The 19,488-nt window shown below is 47.1% G+C and overlaps 2 protein-coding genes across 4 annotated transcripts in view; one reads left to right on the top strand and one right to left on the bottom strand.

Annotated features, from left to right (window-relative positions):
* HAUS7 (HAUS augmin like complex subunit 7) overlaps positions 1–9,469 on the bottom strand; it is a 104,606-nt gene extending 95,137 nt beyond the window's left edge. For both annotated transcript variants that reach the window (XM_069748315.1, XM_069748316.1), the window contains exon 1: positions 9,348–9,469. In XM_069748315.1, the coding sequence (XP_069604416.1) occupies positions 9,348–9,401 (54 nt within the window). In that variant the 5' untranslated portion in view covers positions 9,402–9,469. The remainder of the gene's footprint in view (positions 1–9,347) is intronic.
* The window catches only part of LOC138662542 (deoxyribonuclease-1-like), a 76,839-nt gene that overhangs the window by 34,643 nt on the left and 22,708 nt on the right, over positions 1–19,488 (top strand). The window lies entirely within an intron of this gene.

Here is a 19,488-nt window from a genome sequence, read left to right as displayed (position 1 = left end):
CACTGGAAACATCTGCGAGAGCCCCTCTTTGCGCTCTTAAGTCTGCTCATTTCCGCGTTCCACCAGGTGGAACGCACGCCGAGATGGCCCCGACCCCGGATGTGACGTCACCTTACCTGCGCCTGACACCGGAAGTATCGCGCCTGTCTTATTAGTCCTACTTCCGCGTTCCACACAGTGGAACGCACGCTGCTGGATCCTCTAGCGGCGCCTCTTCTCCTGGCGCCCGAACCGAGAGCCCCCCACCGGGAGGAAGCGGTTCGACCCAGGAGCTCATCCGCTCTACTGGTCTTTATGGCAGAGGGACTCCCCACCGGGAAGTTTCTGCCTGGGGCTTAGTGGAGCGGGGGAAGGATATTGGCGTTAGCCGCACGATCCCCCGAGCCTCCGAACTGGTGAGTCTTCACGCTAGTATAGCGCTCCTTCTCTCGTGTGTCCCTCCATGCAGGGACAGGAAAAACACACTAAGGAAAAGGGGGTGGAGTGGGACCTTTTAACCTCTCGTGTTGTGTTTCCTGTCCCTGCAAGGAGGAGGAGGACGTCCTCCAATGTGCTGTCAGGGGGACGTCCTGGAAAAAAATGAAATACTAAAAATAAAAATATATTGTACAAAATACACATACACATATTTGGCATCTCCACGTCTGTAATGACTCGACCTATAAAACTGTTGCACTAGTTAACCCCTTTAGTGAATACCGTAAAAAAAAATTGAAAAATGAGGCAAAAAAACAACGCTTTATCATTATACCGCCGAACAAAAAGTGGAACACGCAATCAAAAAGACGGATATAAATAATAATGGTACCGCTGAAAACGTCATATTGTCCCGCAAAATACGAGCCGCCATACAGCTCCATCAGCGAAAAAATAAAAAAAGTTATAGCTCTCACAATAAAGCGAAGCAAAAAAAGTTTTTTTTCTATGAAAGTTTTTATTGTGTAAAAGCAACAAAACATAAAAATATATAAATGTGGTATCACTGTAATCGTACTGACCAGAAGAATAAAGCTGCCGTATCAATTTTACCACAAGCGGAATGACCAAAAAAAAAAAAGAATCCTGAATTGCTTGTTTGTGTCCATTCTGCCTCTCAAAAATTGGGATAGAAAGTGATTTAAAAAAAAAAAAAAAAAAAAAAAATAGTCAGGTGTCTGAAAATGGTACCAATAAAAACGCCAGCTTGTCCCGCAGAAAAGAAGACCTCACATTACTCTGTGGGCCAAAATATGGAAAAATGTATAGCTATCAAAGTATGGTGATCTTCTAGTGTGTGACAGCAGCCAAACCTAAAAAACCGGATATAAAATCTGGTATCGCTGTAATTGAACCGCCCCGAAGAATTAAGTCGCCCAATCACCTATACCGCACTAGGAACTGCGTAAAAAGTAAATAAAACTAATTCTTGATATGCTGTTGATTTGTTCATTCTGCCTCCCAAAGCTCGGCTCATATTTACCCTGCGCTCTGTGCTGAGCGGTTACACCGGGGTTTCCATGTAAATCTCTGAAATACGTGATTCAGGCAGAACCTCTGGTGGAAGATTCCCTATAATGAGGAAGATGGAGGCACTGTGGACACCATAGAACTTGTGATCTGGCGGTGTCTGTCTTTTTAGGATTGCATAAACATGCCGTCGGACACAGTTTTGTGCACGTCTGATAAGAACACCGTGGAACAGAGGCCAGACGGAGTCCAGAGTAACTCTGCTGCCTCAACAGTGAATTGGTCCCTCGGGGGTCTCATCTGAATCACGTCACTCAGAGATTTAGATGGAAACCCAAACAATAAGTGCTCAGCGTAGAGCGCCTGATAAATGTGATCCCAACCGTTCTGTAAAATGTTCCTAACAAAAGCGTCAACTCAATCCACAAAAAAAGCAAGTCCCCACTCAGGTCCGTCATCTGTTAACGGAAATATAGGGGGCTTCCACGTTACTGGTAGTACAAAGGCTCTGGGAAAGCGAGATGGCTTCTCCCCCGCCAAAAGAAATTCAGAAAACTATCTGCTCCCAATTCCAACCTCCCTTCTGAGCCCCACAGTGTACCTAAACCACATATAGCGTCCACATTTGGCACTTCCAAAGTGATGAGAACTCGCCTATCTTATGGGTGTGTGTCTCGAGAAGCATGGGCTGGGCATAACGCACTGGTTGCTACAACGCACTGGTCGCTACAACGCACTGGTCGCTACAACGTACTGCTCGCTACAACGTACTGCTCGCTACAACGCAATGGTCGCTACAACGTACTGCTCGCTACAACGCACTGGTCGCTACAACGTACTGCTCGCTACAACGCACTGGTCGCTACAACGTACTGCTCGCTACAACGCACTGCTCGCTACAACGTACTGCTCGCTACAACGTACTGCTCGCTACAACGTACTGCTCGCTACAACGCACTGCTCGCTACAACGTATTGGTCGCTACAACGCAATGGTCGCTACAACGCACTGGTCGCTACAACGTACTGCTCGCTACAACGCAATGGTCGCTACAACGTACTGCTCGCTACAACGTATTGGTCGCTACAACGCAATGGTCGCTACAACGCAATGGTCGCTACAACGTACTGCTCGCTACAACGCAATGGTTGCTACAACGCACTGCTCGCTACAACGTATTGGTCGCTACAACGCACTGGTCGCTACAACGCAATGGTCGCTACAACGCAATGGTCACTACAACGCACTGCTCGCTACAACGTATTGGTCGCTACAACGTAATGGTCGCTACAACGTACTGCTCGCTACAACGCACTGCTCGCTACAACGTATTGGTCGCTACAACGCAATGGTCGCTACAACGTACTGCTCACTACAACGCAATGGTCGCTACAACGCACTGCTCGCTACAACGCAATGGTCGCTACAACGCAATGGTCGCTACAACGCAATGGTCGCTACAACGCAATGGTCGCTACAACGTACTGCTCGCTACAACGCACTGCTCGCTACAACGCACTGCTCACTACAACGCAATGGTCACTACAACGTACTGCTCGCTACAACGTACTGCTCGCTACAACGCACTGCTCGCTACAACGCACTGGTCGCTACAACGTACTGCTCGCTACAACGCAATGGTCGCTACAACGCACTGCTCGCTACAACGCACTGCTCGCTACAACGCAATGGTCGCTACAACGCAATGGTCGCTACAACGCAATGGTCGCTACAACGCAATGGTCGCTACAACGTACTGGTCGCTACAACGCAATGGTCGCTACAACGCAATGGTCGCTACAACGCAATGGTCGCTACAACGTACTGCTCGCTACAACGTACTGCTAGCTACAACGTACTGCTCGCTACAACGTACTGCTCGCTACAACGTACTGGTCACTACAACGTACTGGTCACTACAATGGCAGTTTGCAATTTTCACTCAGTAAACATCCATTGCTGCTTGTTTCTGGAAATCAGCCATGGAGTCAAATCATCACTACACCTGTAGATAAGTTCCCAAGGGGTATAATTTCCATAGTGGGGTCACTTGAGGGAGAGATTTTGCTCTTCTAGCACTTAGAGGCTATGTATATGGGGTACGCAGTAAAATCTGCGCTCAAGGAGGCAAATAGCGCTCCGTCCCTCCCGATCTCTCCGTATGGCTAAGCAGTACTGTACAGCCACATATGGGGTGTTGCCACTTTCAGCAGAAATTGTGGGACAAAATTTGGAGCCATTTTACCCACTTCACAGTGTAACTTCCTAACGTAAAAAAATGTAAGTTTAAAATATTGCGCTGATGTAAAGTAGACATGAGGGAAATGTTATTTATTAACCATTTTGTGTGACATATCTCTGTGATTTAACCCCTTCCCGACCTTTGACGCCACGTAGGCGTCATGAAAGTCGGTGCCAATCCGACCCATGACGCCTATGCGGCGTCATGGAAAGATCGCGTCCCTGCAGATCGGGTGAAAGGGTTAACTCCCATTTCACCCGATCTGCAGGGACAGGGGGAGTGGTAGTTTAGCCCAGGGGGGGTGGCTTCACCCCCTCGTGGCTACGATCGCTCTGATTGGCTGTTGAAAGTGAAACTGCCAATCAGAGCGATTTGTAATATTTCACCCATTATAACGGGTGAAATATTACAATCCAGCCATGGCCGATGCTGAAATTTCATCGGCCATGGCTGGAAACACTAATGTGCCCCCACCCCACCCCTCCGATCGCCCCCCCACCCCCCCGATCTGGCCGGTACACTGCTCCGGCTCCCCTCCGCCCTGTGCTCCGCTCCCCCCCGTGCTCGTGTCCGCTCCCCCCGTGCTCCAATCACCCCCCCGTGCTCCAATCACCCCCCCTGCACTCCGATCCACCCCCCCGTGCTCCGTTCCACCCCCCCGTGCTCCGTTCCAGCCCCCCGTGCTCCGTTCCACGCCCCCCGCGCTCCGTTCCACCCCTCCCGCGCTCCGATTCCCCCCCCCGTGCTCCGATCCCCCCCCCCCGTGGTCCCCCCCCACCCTATCATACTTACCGATCCAGCTGTGGTCCCGTCCGTCTTCTCCCGGGCGCCGCCATCTTCCAAAATGGCGGGCGCATGCGCAGTGCGCCCGCCGAATCTGCCGGCCGGCAGATTCGTTCCAAAGTGCATTTTGATCACTGAGATAGATTATATCTCAGTGATCAAAATAAAAAAAATAATAAATGACCCCCCCCCTTTGTCACCCCCATAGGTAGGGACAATAAAAAAATAAAGAAATTTTTTTTTTTCCACTAATGTTAGAATAGGGTTAGGGGTAGGGTTAGGGGTAGGGTTAGGGGTAGGGTTAGGGGTAGGGTTAGGGCTAGGGTTAGGGCTAGGGTTAGGGCTAGGGTTAGGGCTAGGGTTAGGAATGTGCACACGTATTCTGGTCCTCTGCGGATTTTTCCGCTGCGGATTTGATAAATCCGCAGTGCTAAACCGCTGCGGATTTATGGCGGATTTACCGCGTTTTTTTCTGCGCATTTCACTGCGGTTTTACAATTGCGATTTTCTATAGGAGCAGTTGTAAAACCGCTGCGGAATCCGCACAAAGAAGTGACATGCTGCGGAATGTAAACCGCTGCGTTTCCGTGCAGTTTTTCTGCAGCATGTGTACAGCGATTTTTGTTTCCCATAGGTTTACATTGAACTGTACACTCATGGGAAACTGCTGCGGATCCGCAGCGTTTTCCGCAGCGTGTGCACATACCTTTAGAATTAGGCTATGTGCACACGGTGCGGATTTGGCTGCGGATTCGCAGCAGTGTTCCATCAGGTTTACAGTACCATGTAAACATATGAAAAACCAAATCCGCTGTGCCCGTGATGCGGAAAATACCGCGCGGGAACGCTGCGTTGTATTTTCCGCAGCATGTGAATTCTTTGTGCGGATTCCGCAGCGTTTTACACCTGTTCCTCAATAGGAATCCGCAGGTGAAATCCGCACAAAAAACACTGGAAATCCGCGGAAAATCCGCAGGTAAAACACAGTGCCTTTTACCCGCAGATTTTTCAAAAATGGTGCGGAAATATCTCACACGAATCCGCAACGTGGGCACATAGCCTTAGGGTTAGGGTTGGAATTAGGGTTGTGGTTAGGGTTAGGGTTGGAATTAGTGTTGTGGTTAGGGGTGTGTTGGGGTTAGGGTTGTGATTAGGATTATGGCTACAGTTGGGATTAGGGTTAGGGGTGTGTTGGGGTTAGTGTTGGAGTTAGAATTGAGGGGTTACCACTGTTTAGGCACATCAGGGGTCTCCAAACGCAACATGGCGCCACCATTGATTCCAGCCAATCTCGTATTCAAAAAGTCAAATGGTGCTCCCTCACTTCCGAGCCCTGACGTGTGCCCAAACAGTGGTTTACCCCCACATATGGGGTACCAGCATACTCAGGACAAACTGCGCAACAATTACTGGGGTCCAATTTCTCCTGTTACCCTTGTGAATCTAAAAAAATGCTTGCTAAAACATAATTTTTGAGGAAAGAAAAATGATTTTTTATTTTCACGGCTCTGTGTTGTAAACGTCTGTGAAGCACTTGGGGGTTCAAAGTGCTCACCACATATCTAGATAAGTTCCTTGGGGGGTCTAGTTTCTAAAATGGGGTCACTTGTGGGGGGTTTCTACTGTTTAGGCACACCAGGGGCTCTGCAAACGCAACGTGACACCCGCAGACCATTCCATCAAAGTCTGCATTTCAAAAGTCACTACTTCCCTTCTGAGCCCCGACGTGTGCCCAAACAGTGGTTTACCCCCACATATGGGGTATCCGCGTACTCAGGAGAAACTGGACAACAACTTTTGGGGTCCAATTTCTCCTGTAACCCTTGGGAAAATAAAAAATTCTGGGCTAAATAATTATTTTTGAGGAAAGAAAACGTATTTATTATTTTCACGGCTCTGCATTATAAACTTCTATGAAGCACTTGGGGGTTCAAAGTGCTCACCACACATCTAGATAAGTTCCTTTCAGGGTCTAGTTTCCAAAATGGGGTCACTTGTGGGGGGTTTCTACTGTTTAGGCACATCAGGGGCTCTGCAAACGCAACGTGACGCCCGCAGAGCATTCCATCAAAGTCTGCATTTCAAAACGTCACTACTTCAATTCCAAGCCCTGGCATGTGCCCAAACAGTAGTTTACCCCCACATATGGGGTATCACCGTACTCAGGAGAAACTGGACAACAAATATTGGGGTCAAATTTCTCCTGTTACCCTTGGGAAAATTAAAAAACTCTGGGCTAAATAATTATTTTTGAGGAAAGAAAACGTATTTATTATTTTCACGGCTCTGCATTATAAACTTCTATGAAGCACTTGGGGGTTCAAAGTGCTCACCACACATCTAGATAAGTTCCTTTGGGGGTCTAGTTTCTAAAATGGTGTCATTTCTGGGGGATCTCCAATGTTTAGGCACACAGGGGCTCTCCAAACGTGACATGGTGTCCGCTAATGATTGGAGCTAATTTTCCATTTAAAAAGCCAAATGGCGTGCCATCCCTTCCGAGCCCTGCCGTGCGCCCAAACAGTGGTTTACCCCCACATATGGGGTATCAGCGTACTCAGGACAAACTGGACAACAATATTTGGGGTCCAATTTCTCCTATTATCCTTGGCAAAATAGGAAATTCCAGGCTAAAAAATCATTTTTGAGGAAAGAAAAATTATTTTTTATTTTCATGGCTCTGCGTTATAAACTTCTGTGAAGCACCTGGGGGTTTAAAGTGCTCAATATGCATCTAGATAAGTTCCTTGGGGGGTCTAGTTTCCAAAATGGGGTCACTTGTGCGGGAGCTCCAATGTTTAGGCACACAGGGGCTCTCCAAACGCGACATGGTGTCCGCTAACAATTGGAGCTAATTTTCCATTCAAAAAGTCAAATGGCGCGCCTTCTCTTCCGAGCCCTGCCGAGTGCCCAAACAGTGGTTTACCCCCACATATGAGGTATCGGCGTACTCGGGAGAAATTGCCCAACAAATTTTATGATCCATTTTATCCTACTGCCCATGTGAAAATGAAAAAATTGAGGCGAAAAGAATTTTTTTGTGAAAAAAAAGTACTTTTTCATTTTTACAGATCAATTTGTGAAGCACCTGAGGGTTTAAAGTGCTCACTAGGCATCTAAATTAGTTCCTTGGGGGGTCTAGTTTCCAAAATGGGGTCACTTGTGGGGGAGCGCCAATGTTTAGGCACACAGGAGCTATCCAAACGCGACATGGTGTCCGCTAACGATGGAAATAATTTTTCATTCAAAAAGTCAAATGGCGCTCCTTCCCTTCCGAGCCTTACCATGTGCCCAAACAGTGGTTTACCCCCACATGTGAGGTATTGGTGTACTCAGGAGAAATTGCCCAACACATTTTAGGATCCATTTTATCCTGTTGCCCATGTGAAAATGAAAAAATTGAGGCTAAAAGAATTTTTTTGTGAAAAAAAAGTACTTTTTCATTTTTACGGATCAATTTGTGAAGCACCTGGGGGTTCAAAGTGCTCACTATGCATCTAGATAAGTTCCTTGGGGCGTCTAGTTTCCAAAATGGGGTCACTTGTGGGGGAGCTCCAATTTTTAGGCACACGGGGGCTCTCCAAACGTGACATGGTGTCCGCTAAAGAGTGGAGCCAATTTTTGATTCAAAAAGTCAAATGGCGCTCCTTCCCTTCCAAGCCCTGCCGTGCGCCAAAACAGTGGTTTACCCCCACATATGAGGTATCAGCGTACTCAGGACAAATTGGACAACAACTTTCGTGGTTCAGTTTCTCCTTTTACCATTGGGAAAATAAAAAAATTGTTGCTAAAAGATAATTTTTGTGACTAAAAAGTTAAATGTTCATTTTTTCCTTCCATGTTGCTTCTGCTGCTGTGAAGCACCTGAAGGGTTAATAAACTTCTTGAATGTGGTTTTGAGCACCTTGAGGGGTGCAGTTTTTAGAATGGTGTCACTTTTGGGTATTTTCAGCCATATAGACCCCTCAAACTGACTTCAAATGTGAGGTGGTCCCTAAAAAAAATGGTTTTGTAAATTTCGTTGTAAAAATGACAAATCGCTGGTCGAATTTTAACCCTTATAACTTCCTAACAAAAAAAAATTTTGTTTCCAAAATTGTGCTGATGTAAAGTAAACATGTGGGAAATGTTATTTATTAACTATTTTGTGTCACATATCTCTCTGGTTTAACAGAATAAAAATTCAAAATGTGAAAATTGCGAAATTTTCAAAATTTTCGCCAAATTTCCGTGTTTATCACAAATAAATGCAGAATTTATTGACCTAAATTTACCACTAACATGAAGCCCAATATGTCACGAAAAAACAATCTCAGAACCGCTAGGATCCGTTGAAGCGTTCCTGAGTTATTACCTCATAAAGGGACACTGGTCAGAATTGCAAAAAACGGCGAGGTCTTTAAGGTCAAAATAGGCTGGGTCATGAAGGGGTTAAGGGCTCAAAAATGAAAAGTTTGAAAAATTGCAAAATTTTTGCCAAATTTCTGTTTTCTTCACAAATAAACACAAGTCATATGAAGTATATATTATACCACCAACATGAAGGACAATATGTCACGAGAAAACAATGTCAGAATCATCAGGATCCATGAAAGCGTTGCAGAGATATTACCTCATAAAGGGACAGTGGGCAGAATAACTGGACTGTCTGCTATCGCGATAAGACTATGTTCACACGTTGCCTTCCCTAGCCAAAAAAAGGCAAGGACTACAAGTCACAGCATGCCGTCTCAGAACTAGGAAAAACTGGTAGTTCAGGGGTTAAAAAAAAGCCTATTGTGATGGCCCGCGACTCGCAAGGTGCTGTAAGACTACAACTCCCAGCAATACCGCGGAGACAAAACACAACGAGCCCTAAAGACTGAGGAGGCCTCACCTGGAGCCGCTCGTACAGCTCCGCTGCCTTCTCCAGCTCCGGTCCTCCCGCCATCTTCACAGTTCACACACCACTTGGCGCTGATTGGCTAAAGTTCTTCGTCGTAACTCTGTGATTGGTGGAAAGAAAAAAAAATTACAGAGCGACTTGCCCTTATTGGCTCTTGGAATATTTACACGCGACCTGCCTCTTTCATCAGCCGCTGATTGGTTGTCTAATCTTTCCCCGCCCTCCTGACCTCTTTTTATTGGTAGACGAGCCTGTGACCTATTTTCTGCGCCCTGTACTTCACTGTGTGTCTTTGGAGTCACAGCTATGGAGGAGCATAAAGGGGTTTTTTTTTTAGAGAATGATTTTAAGAATTTTTTTCTGTTCATAGTAATATTGCAGCAGATGTCAGGAATTAATTACAGAGAGCAGATGAACTCCACCTTTAACCCTTTAAGGACACAGCATTTTTAACCCATTTATTTCATCCTCACGTTCCAAGAGTGATAATTTAATTTTTAAATTTTTGCTGATACCAGAGATATATAAGTTGTATGTTTTGCTACTTTTGTACAATAAAATCAACAGTTTGACCAGTTAGCTAAGACTAAACTACATTGGAGAGGGGAGGGGACAATAGCACAGGAGGGGGGAGGGGACAATAGCACAGGAGGGGGAGGGGACAATAGCACAGGAGGGGGGAGGGGACAATAGCACAGGAGGCGGGAGGGGACAATAGCACAGGAGGCGGGAGGGGACAATAGCACAGGAGGGGACAATAGCACAGGAGGGGGAGGGGACAATAGCACAGGAGGGGGGAGGGAACAATAGCACAGGAGGGTCGAGGGGACAATAGCACAGGAGGCGGGAGGGGACAATAGCACAGGAGGGGGGAGGGGACAATAGCACGGGAGGGGACAATAGCACAGGAGGGTCGAGGGGACAATAGCACTGGAGGCGGGAGGGGACAATAGCACAGGAGGGGGGAGGAGACAATAGCACAGGAGGGGACAATAGCACAGGAGGGGGGAGGGGACAATAGCACAGGAGAGGGGAGGGGACAATAGCACAGGAGGGGCGAGGGTACAATAGCACAGGAGGGGGAGGGGACAATAGCACAGGAGGGGGGAGGGGACAATAGCACAGGAGGGGGGAGGGGACAATAGCACAGGAGGGGACAATAGCACGGGAGGGGAGGAGGGGGTCCAGGGGAAGTTGGGGCCAAAGTGTTTGGGTGCAATCTTTCTCCCCGCCTGCTCCCACTGTGGAATGACGAGCTCGGCTTCCTTCTGGAGCAGCCCATTAGGTGCTTGCACCATCTTTGCCTATTCAGAGTGCAGCAGTCGAGATCAGATTATTATTTGCAGCTTCGCTCTGCATAGGCAGCAGCTGAGATGAAAAAATTCTCTGTAGAAGCGAAGTGAGCTTTGTCAACTCAATCACTGCCTATGCAGCCCATAACAAACTCATCTAGACTTCTACGCTCTTCCTAGGCTGCAAATGATATGACAAAGTAGTCAGTATAAGGAATGCAGCAATTAAACTAATCTCGACTACTGCGCTCTGCATAGTCAGAGACTGAGATGGCATTTTCAGTATAAGTGAACTTTTTTAACTCGGTTGCTGCTCTGCATAGGCAGTGAGTGCGATAAGTTCTCAGTATAAGTAAAGTGAGCTTTGTCATCATAGTTGCTGCCTATGCTGAGTGCAGCAGGCAATAAACTCATCTCAACTGCTGCGCTCTGCATAGGCAATGACTGAGATGACAAAGTTCTCGGTATTAGTGAAGTGATCTTTGTCAAATTGGTCGCTGCCTATGCAGAGCACAACAGCTGATAAACTCACCTAGACTGCTAAGCTCTGCATTTGCATAGACTGAGATGACAAAGGTTCTCAGTAAAAGTATAGTGAGCTTTGTTAACTCAGTCGCTGCTAATGCAGAGAGCAGCAGTCAATAAACTCATCTCGACTACTGCACTCTGCAGAGGCAGCGACTGAGATGACAAAAGTTCTCAGTATAAATAAAGTGAGTATTGTCAACTTCATTGCTGCCTATGCAGAGTGCAGAAGTAGATGACAGACCCATCTTGTCTACTGCACACTGCATGGGCAGCAACTGAGATGCCAAAGTTGTCCTTATAAGTGAATTTTGTCAACTCGGTCACTGACTTTCCACAGTGCAGCAGTCAATAAACTCAACTACTGCGCTCTGCATAGTTAGCACAGCACCTTAGATGATAAAGTTCTCAGTATAAATGAAGTGAGCTTTGTCAACTCTGTGGCTACTAATGTAGAGTGCAGCCGCCGATAAACACATCAATACTGCTTCACTCTGCATAGGCAGCAACTGAAATGACACAGTTCTCAATATAAGTAAAAAGAGCTTTGTCATCTTGATTACTGCCTATACAGAGCGCAGCAGCCAATAAACTTATCTCAACTACTGCATCCTGCATAGGCAGCAACTGAGATGACAAAGTGCTCAGTATAAGTGAAGTGGGGAGAATTATACGTTTTTTGCATTCTTGGTTTGGTGAGTCGTTGAGTAGTGCCGATGTCATTGTGTAGTGCCGCTGTCATTGAGTAGTGCCACTACACAATGACATCGGCACTACTCAATGACAGCAGCACTACTCAATGACAGCGGCACTACACAATGACAGCGGCACTACACAATGACATCGGCACTACTCAATGACAGCGACACTACACAATGACATCGGCACTATTCAATGACAGCGGCACTACACAATGACAGCGGCACTACACAATGACATCGGCACTACTCATTGACATCGGCACTACACAATGACTGCGGCACTACTCAATGACATCGGCACTACTCAATGACAGCGGCACTATACAATGACATCGGCACTACACAATGACTGCGGCACTACTCAATGACATCGGCACTACTCAATGACAGCGGCACTACACAATGACATCGGCACTACACAATGACTGCGGCACTACTCAATGACATCGGCACTACTCAATGACAGCGGCACTATACAATGACATCGGCACTACTCAATGACATCGGCACTACTCAATGACAGCGGCACTACACAATGACATCGGCACTACTCAATGACAGCGGCACTACACAATAACAGCAGCACTACACAATGACAGCGGCACTACACAATGACATTGGCACTACTCAATGACAGCGGCACTACACAATGACAGCAGCACTACACAATGACAGCGGCACTACACAATGACATCGGCACTACTCAATGACAGCAGCACTACTCAATGACAGCGGCACTACACAATGACAGCGGCACTACACAATGACATCGGCACTACTCAATGACAGCGACACTACACAATGACATCGGCACTACACAATGACTGCGGCACTACTCAATGACATCGGCACTACTCAATGACAGCGGCACTATACAATGACATTGGCACTACTCAATGACATCGGCACTACTCAATGACAGCGGCACTACACAATGACATCGGCACTACTCAATGACAGCGGCACTACACAATGACAGCAGCACTACACAATGACAGCGGCACTACACAATGACATTGGCACTACTCAATGACAGCGGCACTACACAATGACAGCAGCACTACACAATGACAGCGGCACTACACAATGACAGCGGCACTACACAATGACATCGGCACTACTCAATGACAGCGGCACTACACAATGACATCGGCACTACTCAATGACAGCGGCACTACACAATGACATTGGCACTACTCAATTACAGCGACACTACGCAACCACTAAGATCCCAACATTGTTAGTGGCCTCTAAGGAACCGTGATCAGAGTTTTCTTTCATCCCGATCATTATTAGCAATAATTTACAGATGGGTTAGGCTGAACCTGAACTACAAATATACAGTACACTGTGGTGTTCCTTTGGCAGCGTCATATATACAGTTATCATTATTATTATTATTTATTATTATAGCGCCATATATTCCATGGCGCTTTACATGTGAGGAGGGGTATACATAATAAAAAACAAGTACAATAATTTTAAACAATACAAGTCACAACTGGTACAGGAGGAGAAAGGACCTTGCCCGCGAAGGCTCACAATCTACAAGGCATGGGTGAGGATACAGTAGGTGAGGATAGAGCTGGTCGTGCAGTGGTTTGGTCGATCAGTGGTTACTGCAGGTTGTAGGCTTGTCGGAAGAGGTGGGTCTTCAGGCTCTTTTCGAATCTACTATATAATTGTCTAAGGGTCACTTCCGTCTTTCTGTCTGTCCTTCTGTCACGGTTATTCATTCGCTGATTGGTCTCGCCAGCTGCCTGTCATGGCTGCCGCGACAAATCAGCGATGGGCACAGTCTGGAAGAAAATGGCCGCTCCTTACTTCCCGCAGTCAGTGCCTGTCGCCCGCATACTCCCCTCCGGTCACCGCTAACACAGGGTTAATGCCGGCGGTAACGGACCGCGTTATGCCGCGGGTAACGCACTCCGTTACCGCCGCTATTAACCCTGTGTGTTCCCAACTTTTTACTATTGATGCTGCATATGCAGCATCAATAGTAAAACGATCTAATGTTAAAAATAATAATAATAAAAAAAAAAAACTTTACTCTCACCTTCCGCCATCGCGACTGCGACGTCATGGAAGGTCCTGCGCTAATACCAATCCTGGGACCGGACACCGCTCACAAGTGCCGGAACTACAACGGGCTCTTCGGATGGTGAGTATGTTTCTTTTTTATTTTTTAACCTGTTACATACGTGACTGGGCAATATACTACGTGTCTGTGCTGTATACTACGTGACTGGGCAATATACTACGTGGCTGGGCAATATACTATGTGGCTCTGTGCTGTATACTACGTAACTGGGCAATATACTACGTGGCCGGGCAATATACTACGTCGCTGTGCAATATACTACGTGACTGTCAATATACTGCGTGGCTGGCCAATATACTACGTGGCTCTGTGCTGTATATTACGTCACTGGGCAATATACTACGTCACTGGGCAATATACTACGTGGCTGGGCAATATACTACATGGCTGGGCAATATACTACGTGGCTGTGCAATATACTACGTGGCTGTGCAATATACTACGTGGCTGTGCAATATACTACGTGACTGGGCAATATACTACGTGGCTGTGCAATATACTACGTGACTGGGCAATATACTACGTGGATGGGCAATATACTACGTGGCTCTGTGCTGTATATTACGTGACTGGGCAATATACTATGTCACTGGGCAATATACTATGTCACTGGGCAATATACTACGTGGCTGGGCAATATACTATGTGGCTGTGCAATATACTACGTGGCTGTGCAATATACTACGTGGCTGGGCAATATACTACATGGCTGGGCAATATACTACGTGGCTGTGCAATATACTACGTGGCTGGGCAATATACTACGTGGCTGGGCAATATACTACGTGGCTAGGCAATATACTACGTGGCTGTGCAATATACTACGTGGCTGGGCAATATACTACGTGGCTGGGCAATATACTACGTGGCTGGGCAATATACTACGTGGCTCTGTGCTGTATATTACGTGGCTGGGCAATATACTACGTGGCTGGGCAATATTCTACGTGGCTGGGCAATATACTACGGGACTGGGCAATATACTACGTCGCTGTGCAATATACTACGTGGCTGGCCAATATACTACGTGGCTGGGCAATATACTACGTGGCTGGCCAATATACTACGTGGCTGGCCAATATACTACGTGGCTGGGCAATATACTACGTGGCTGGGCAATATACTACGTGTCTATGCTGTATACTACGTCGCTGTGCAATATACTATGTGACTGGGTAATATAGTACGTGGCTGGGCAATATTCTACGTGGCTGGGCAATATACTACGTGGCTGGGCAATATACTGCGTGGCTGGCCAATATACTACCTGACTGGGCAATATACTACGTGGCTGGGCAATATACTGCGTGGCTGGCCAATATACTACCTGACTGGGCAATATACTGCGTGGCTGGCCAATATACTATGTGGCTGGGCAATATACTACGTGGCTGGGCAATATACTACGTGAGTGGGCAATATACTACGTGGCTGGGCAATATACTACGTGAGTGGGCAATATAGTACGTGGCTGGGCAATATAGTACGTGGCTGGGCAATATACTATGTGACTGGGCAATATACTACGTGGACATACATATTCTAGAATACCCGATGCGTTAGAATCGGGCCACCATCTAGTAATAATAATAATCTTTATATAGTGCTAACATATTCCGCAGCGCTTTACAGGTTGCACACATTATCATCACTGTCCCCGATGAGGCTCACAATCTAAATTCCCTATCAGTATGTGTTTGGAATGTGGGAGGAAACCGGAGAACCCGGAGGAAACCCATGCAAACACGGGGAGAACATACAAACTCTTTGCAGATGTTGTCCTTGGTGGGGTTTGAACACAGGACTCCAGTGCTGCAAGGCTGCTGTGCTAACCACTGAGCCACCATGCTGCCTCGATAGTAGGTGAGAGTCTGATATGTTGTGGTAGAGAGTTCCAGAGTAGGGGTGATGCGCGAGAGAAATCTTGTATACGATTGTGGGAAGAGGAGATAAGAGGGGAGTAGAGAAGGAGATCTTGTGAGGATCGGAGGTTGCAGTAATTGCAGTAGGTTGCAGAGAAGGAGATCTTGTGAGGATCCTGGTCGTTGCAGTAATGTCATTCTTCCACCAGGGGGAGTGGTGTTACGTCTGAAGGCAATAAAGGAGATCACCCTACCAGGTATCACAAACCACACAACACACTTCACACTCCAGGCCGCCAGGGGGAGCCATGCTTCTATCTATTACGACACTCTTCACAACTAGGTAAAACTGGTAGTCTGGATTGGATAGGAAGAAAAGGGGAGAAGCTGGCTGGATAGAGAGGGAGCCAGATGCAGACTGAGGTCTGCGAAGGGCGAGGGTCCACAGAGCTGCGCCTGCCCCACGTGCGGCAGCATCCTAAGAAAGAGACATCAGAAGGGAATTGTATTGTAGTGAGTGAGAAACGAAGTCATAGCAAAAGGAGAGGAAACCAGAAGGAGTTCTGCCCTGTAAAAGGCTGCCTCCTTTCTGAGGCACAGAAGCCGGTAGCCAGAACACTAAGGGAGTAAGGATCTCTACGCTTTACTTCAGAGACTGGCAGGACAGTTAATTCCACATTGGCTGCCCGACCTTATAGCCAGGAGGCACGGTGGCAACTTGTGGGAGCCGGGGCATGATAGTGTCCCTGTAAAAAGCCTCAGGCTATCAGTCATACGGGTTTGTCCTATCCTATCCATCAGGGGGACAGAGAGAAAGAGACGTTACATCTACAGTAGCTGTGAGGACCTCACCGAGAAGCTCAGCAGGGAGGGACTACAACACTCAGGCGCTAGAGGAAGGCTACTGATTTCCACCTGGATAAGGGAACTCTGGATTTGTCTTCAGACCGGCCGGACTCTGCCTACCCTGTGATCCGGTGCCCTGGACTGTGGACACTGAAGCCTCCAGTAAAGGTAAAGAGACTGCAACCTTGTGTCCTCGTTCTTTACTGCGCCTCTCACCATCCACCATCTATACACTGGGAAGCCCTGGGGACATACTTCACCTGTGGGAACGTATACCATCTAGCTGCCATAACATCACCCCAGCGGACCCCTAAGCAGCGTTGGTCACCCTGACCGAATACCACAGGTGGCGTCACGAACATTATCCCTTTAAAGACCTTTCCCCCCAATTTCCAACGGACCTCCAGAGGGCCACGGACCGGGTCAGCCACCGTGACATCCCCCTTGAGAACCGAAGGGCCCGGCTCCGAGTACCCCACTGCCCTAAGGGGGGGGCGCTCCACATGGACTAGGGTTTTTGCAGATTCTTGGTTTAGGAATTTACGGATCCGTAAAATATTTTTGAGTTGAAGGCGGCAGGAAGTGTAAAGGGCTTGGATATGTGGTTTCAAGGAGAGATCAGGGTCAAGGATTACCCCGAGGCAGCGAGCTTGTGGGACTGGGGAGAGTGAGCAGACATTTACTGTAATGGATAGGTCCGTTGGGGGGGGGGGTCGCGTGACATGGGGTAAAGACGATGAATTCTGTTTTGTCCATATTAAGTTTTAGAAATCCAGCAGAGAAGAAGGATGAAATAGTGGACAGACATTGAGGGATTCTGGTTAGTATGGAGGTGATATCTGGTCCAGAGATGTAGATCTGTGTGTCATCAGCATAGAGGTGATACTGAAAACCATGAGATTCTATGAGTTGTCTCAGGCCAAAGGTGTAAATGGAGAAGAGCAGGGGCCCTAGAACTGAACCTTGTGGGACTCCGACAGATAGGGGGTGAGGTGAGGAGGTGGTGTGTGAGTGGGAGACGCTGAATGTCCGGTCAATTAGGTATGATGAGATCCAGGATAGGGCCAAGTCTGTGATGCCAAGAGATGAGTAAGAGGAAGTGGTCCACTGTGTCAAAGGCAGAGGACAGGTCCAGAAGGAGGAGGGTAGTAGTGTTGCTTGCTCTTGGCGGTTAAGAGGTCATTGGTGACCTTAGTTAGGGCAGTTTCAGTGGAGTGGTGTGACCGGAAGCCAGATTGTAAGTGGTCGAAAAGGAAGCAGGAAGATAGATGGGAGGACAGTTCAAGATGGACGTGTTGTTCCAGTAGTTTTCAGGCATAGGGGAGAAGGGATATTGGGCGATAGCTAGATACGGAGGATGGGTCGAGTAAGGGCTTTTTGAGGATAGGTGTGATTGAGGCATGTTTAAAGCTTGAGGGGAAGACACCAGTTGTTAGTGATAGGTTGAAGAGATGGGTTAGGGCTGGGATGAAGACTGTGGCCAGGTTTGGGATGAAGTGGGATGGGAGCGGGTCAAGTGCACAGGTGGTGAGATGCGATCTTGAGAGTAGAGTGGAGAGTCGATCTTCTGTAATAGTGGAGAAGTTGGTTTTGGAGATGAAGGTCTGGGCAGTTGGGAGGAAGGGCTCTGGGGGTTGTTGACAAAAACTGTCTCTGATGTTATCCATCTTCTGCTTGAAAAATGAGGCAAAGTCGTCGACTGAGATGAGTGGAAAGGGAGGTGGTGCTGGGGGATGGAGGAGAGAATGTGAAACAGTGTTTCCCCCTTCCTGATTTCCTATTCTTTTGCATGTTTGTCAGACTTAAATGTATCAGATCACCAAACAAATTTAAGTATCAGACAAAGATAACACAAGTAACCACAAAATGCAGTTTATCAATTAAGGTCTTTATTATTAAGGGAAAAAATAAATCCAAACCTACAGGACCCTGCTTGAAAAAGTGATTGCCTCCAAAATCTAATAACTGGTTGGGTCACCTTTAGCAGCAACAACTGAAATCAAACACTTGCAATGACTGGCAATGAGTCTTTTACAATGTTCTGGAGGAATTTTGGCCACTCGTCTTTGCAGAACTGTTGTAATTCAGCCACACTGGAGGGTTTCTGAGCATGTAACGCCTTTTTAAGGTCATGCCACAGCATCTCAATCGGATTAAGGTCAGGACTTTGACTAGGCCACTCCAATGTCTTTATTTTGTTTTTCTTAATTCATTTAGAGGTGGACTTGTTGGTGTTTTGGATCATTGTCCTGCTACATAACCCAAGTGTGCTTCAGTTTGAGGTCACGATGTCCGGACATTCTCCTTCAGGATATTTTAGTAGACAACAGAATTCATGGTTCCATTTACCACATAAAGTCTCCAAGTCCTGAAGCAGCAAAACAGCCCCAAACCAACACACTACCACCACCATATTTTACTGTTGGTATGATGTTCCTTTTCTGAAATGCTGTGTTACTTCTACGCCAGATGTAATGGGACATACACCTTCCAAAAAGTTCAACTTATGACTCTTCAGTCCACAGAGTATTCTCCCAAAAGTCTTGAGGCTTATCAAGATGTTTTTTTCTGGCAGCACTGAGACAAGTCTTTATGTTCTTATTACTCAGCAGTGGTTTTCATCTTGGAACTCTGATATGCAGGCCATGTTTGCCCAGTCTCTTTCTTATGGAGGAGTCATTAACACAGTCCTTAACTAAGGCAAGTGAGGCCTGCAGTTCTTTGGAGGATGTTGTGAGGTCTTTTGTGACCTATTGGATGAGTCGTCACTGCGCTCTTGGGATAATTTTGGTCAGCCACTTCTGG

This window comes from Ranitomeya imitator, chromosome 2, assembly GCF_032444005.1.
Source record: "Ranitomeya imitator isolate aRanImi1 chromosome 2, aRanImi1.pri, whole genome shotgun sequence".
Taxonomy (NCBI): Eukaryota; Metazoa; Chordata; class Amphibia; order Anura; family Dendrobatidae; genus Ranitomeya; species Ranitomeya imitator.
This window is presented reverse-complemented; position numbering and strand designations above follow the sequence as displayed.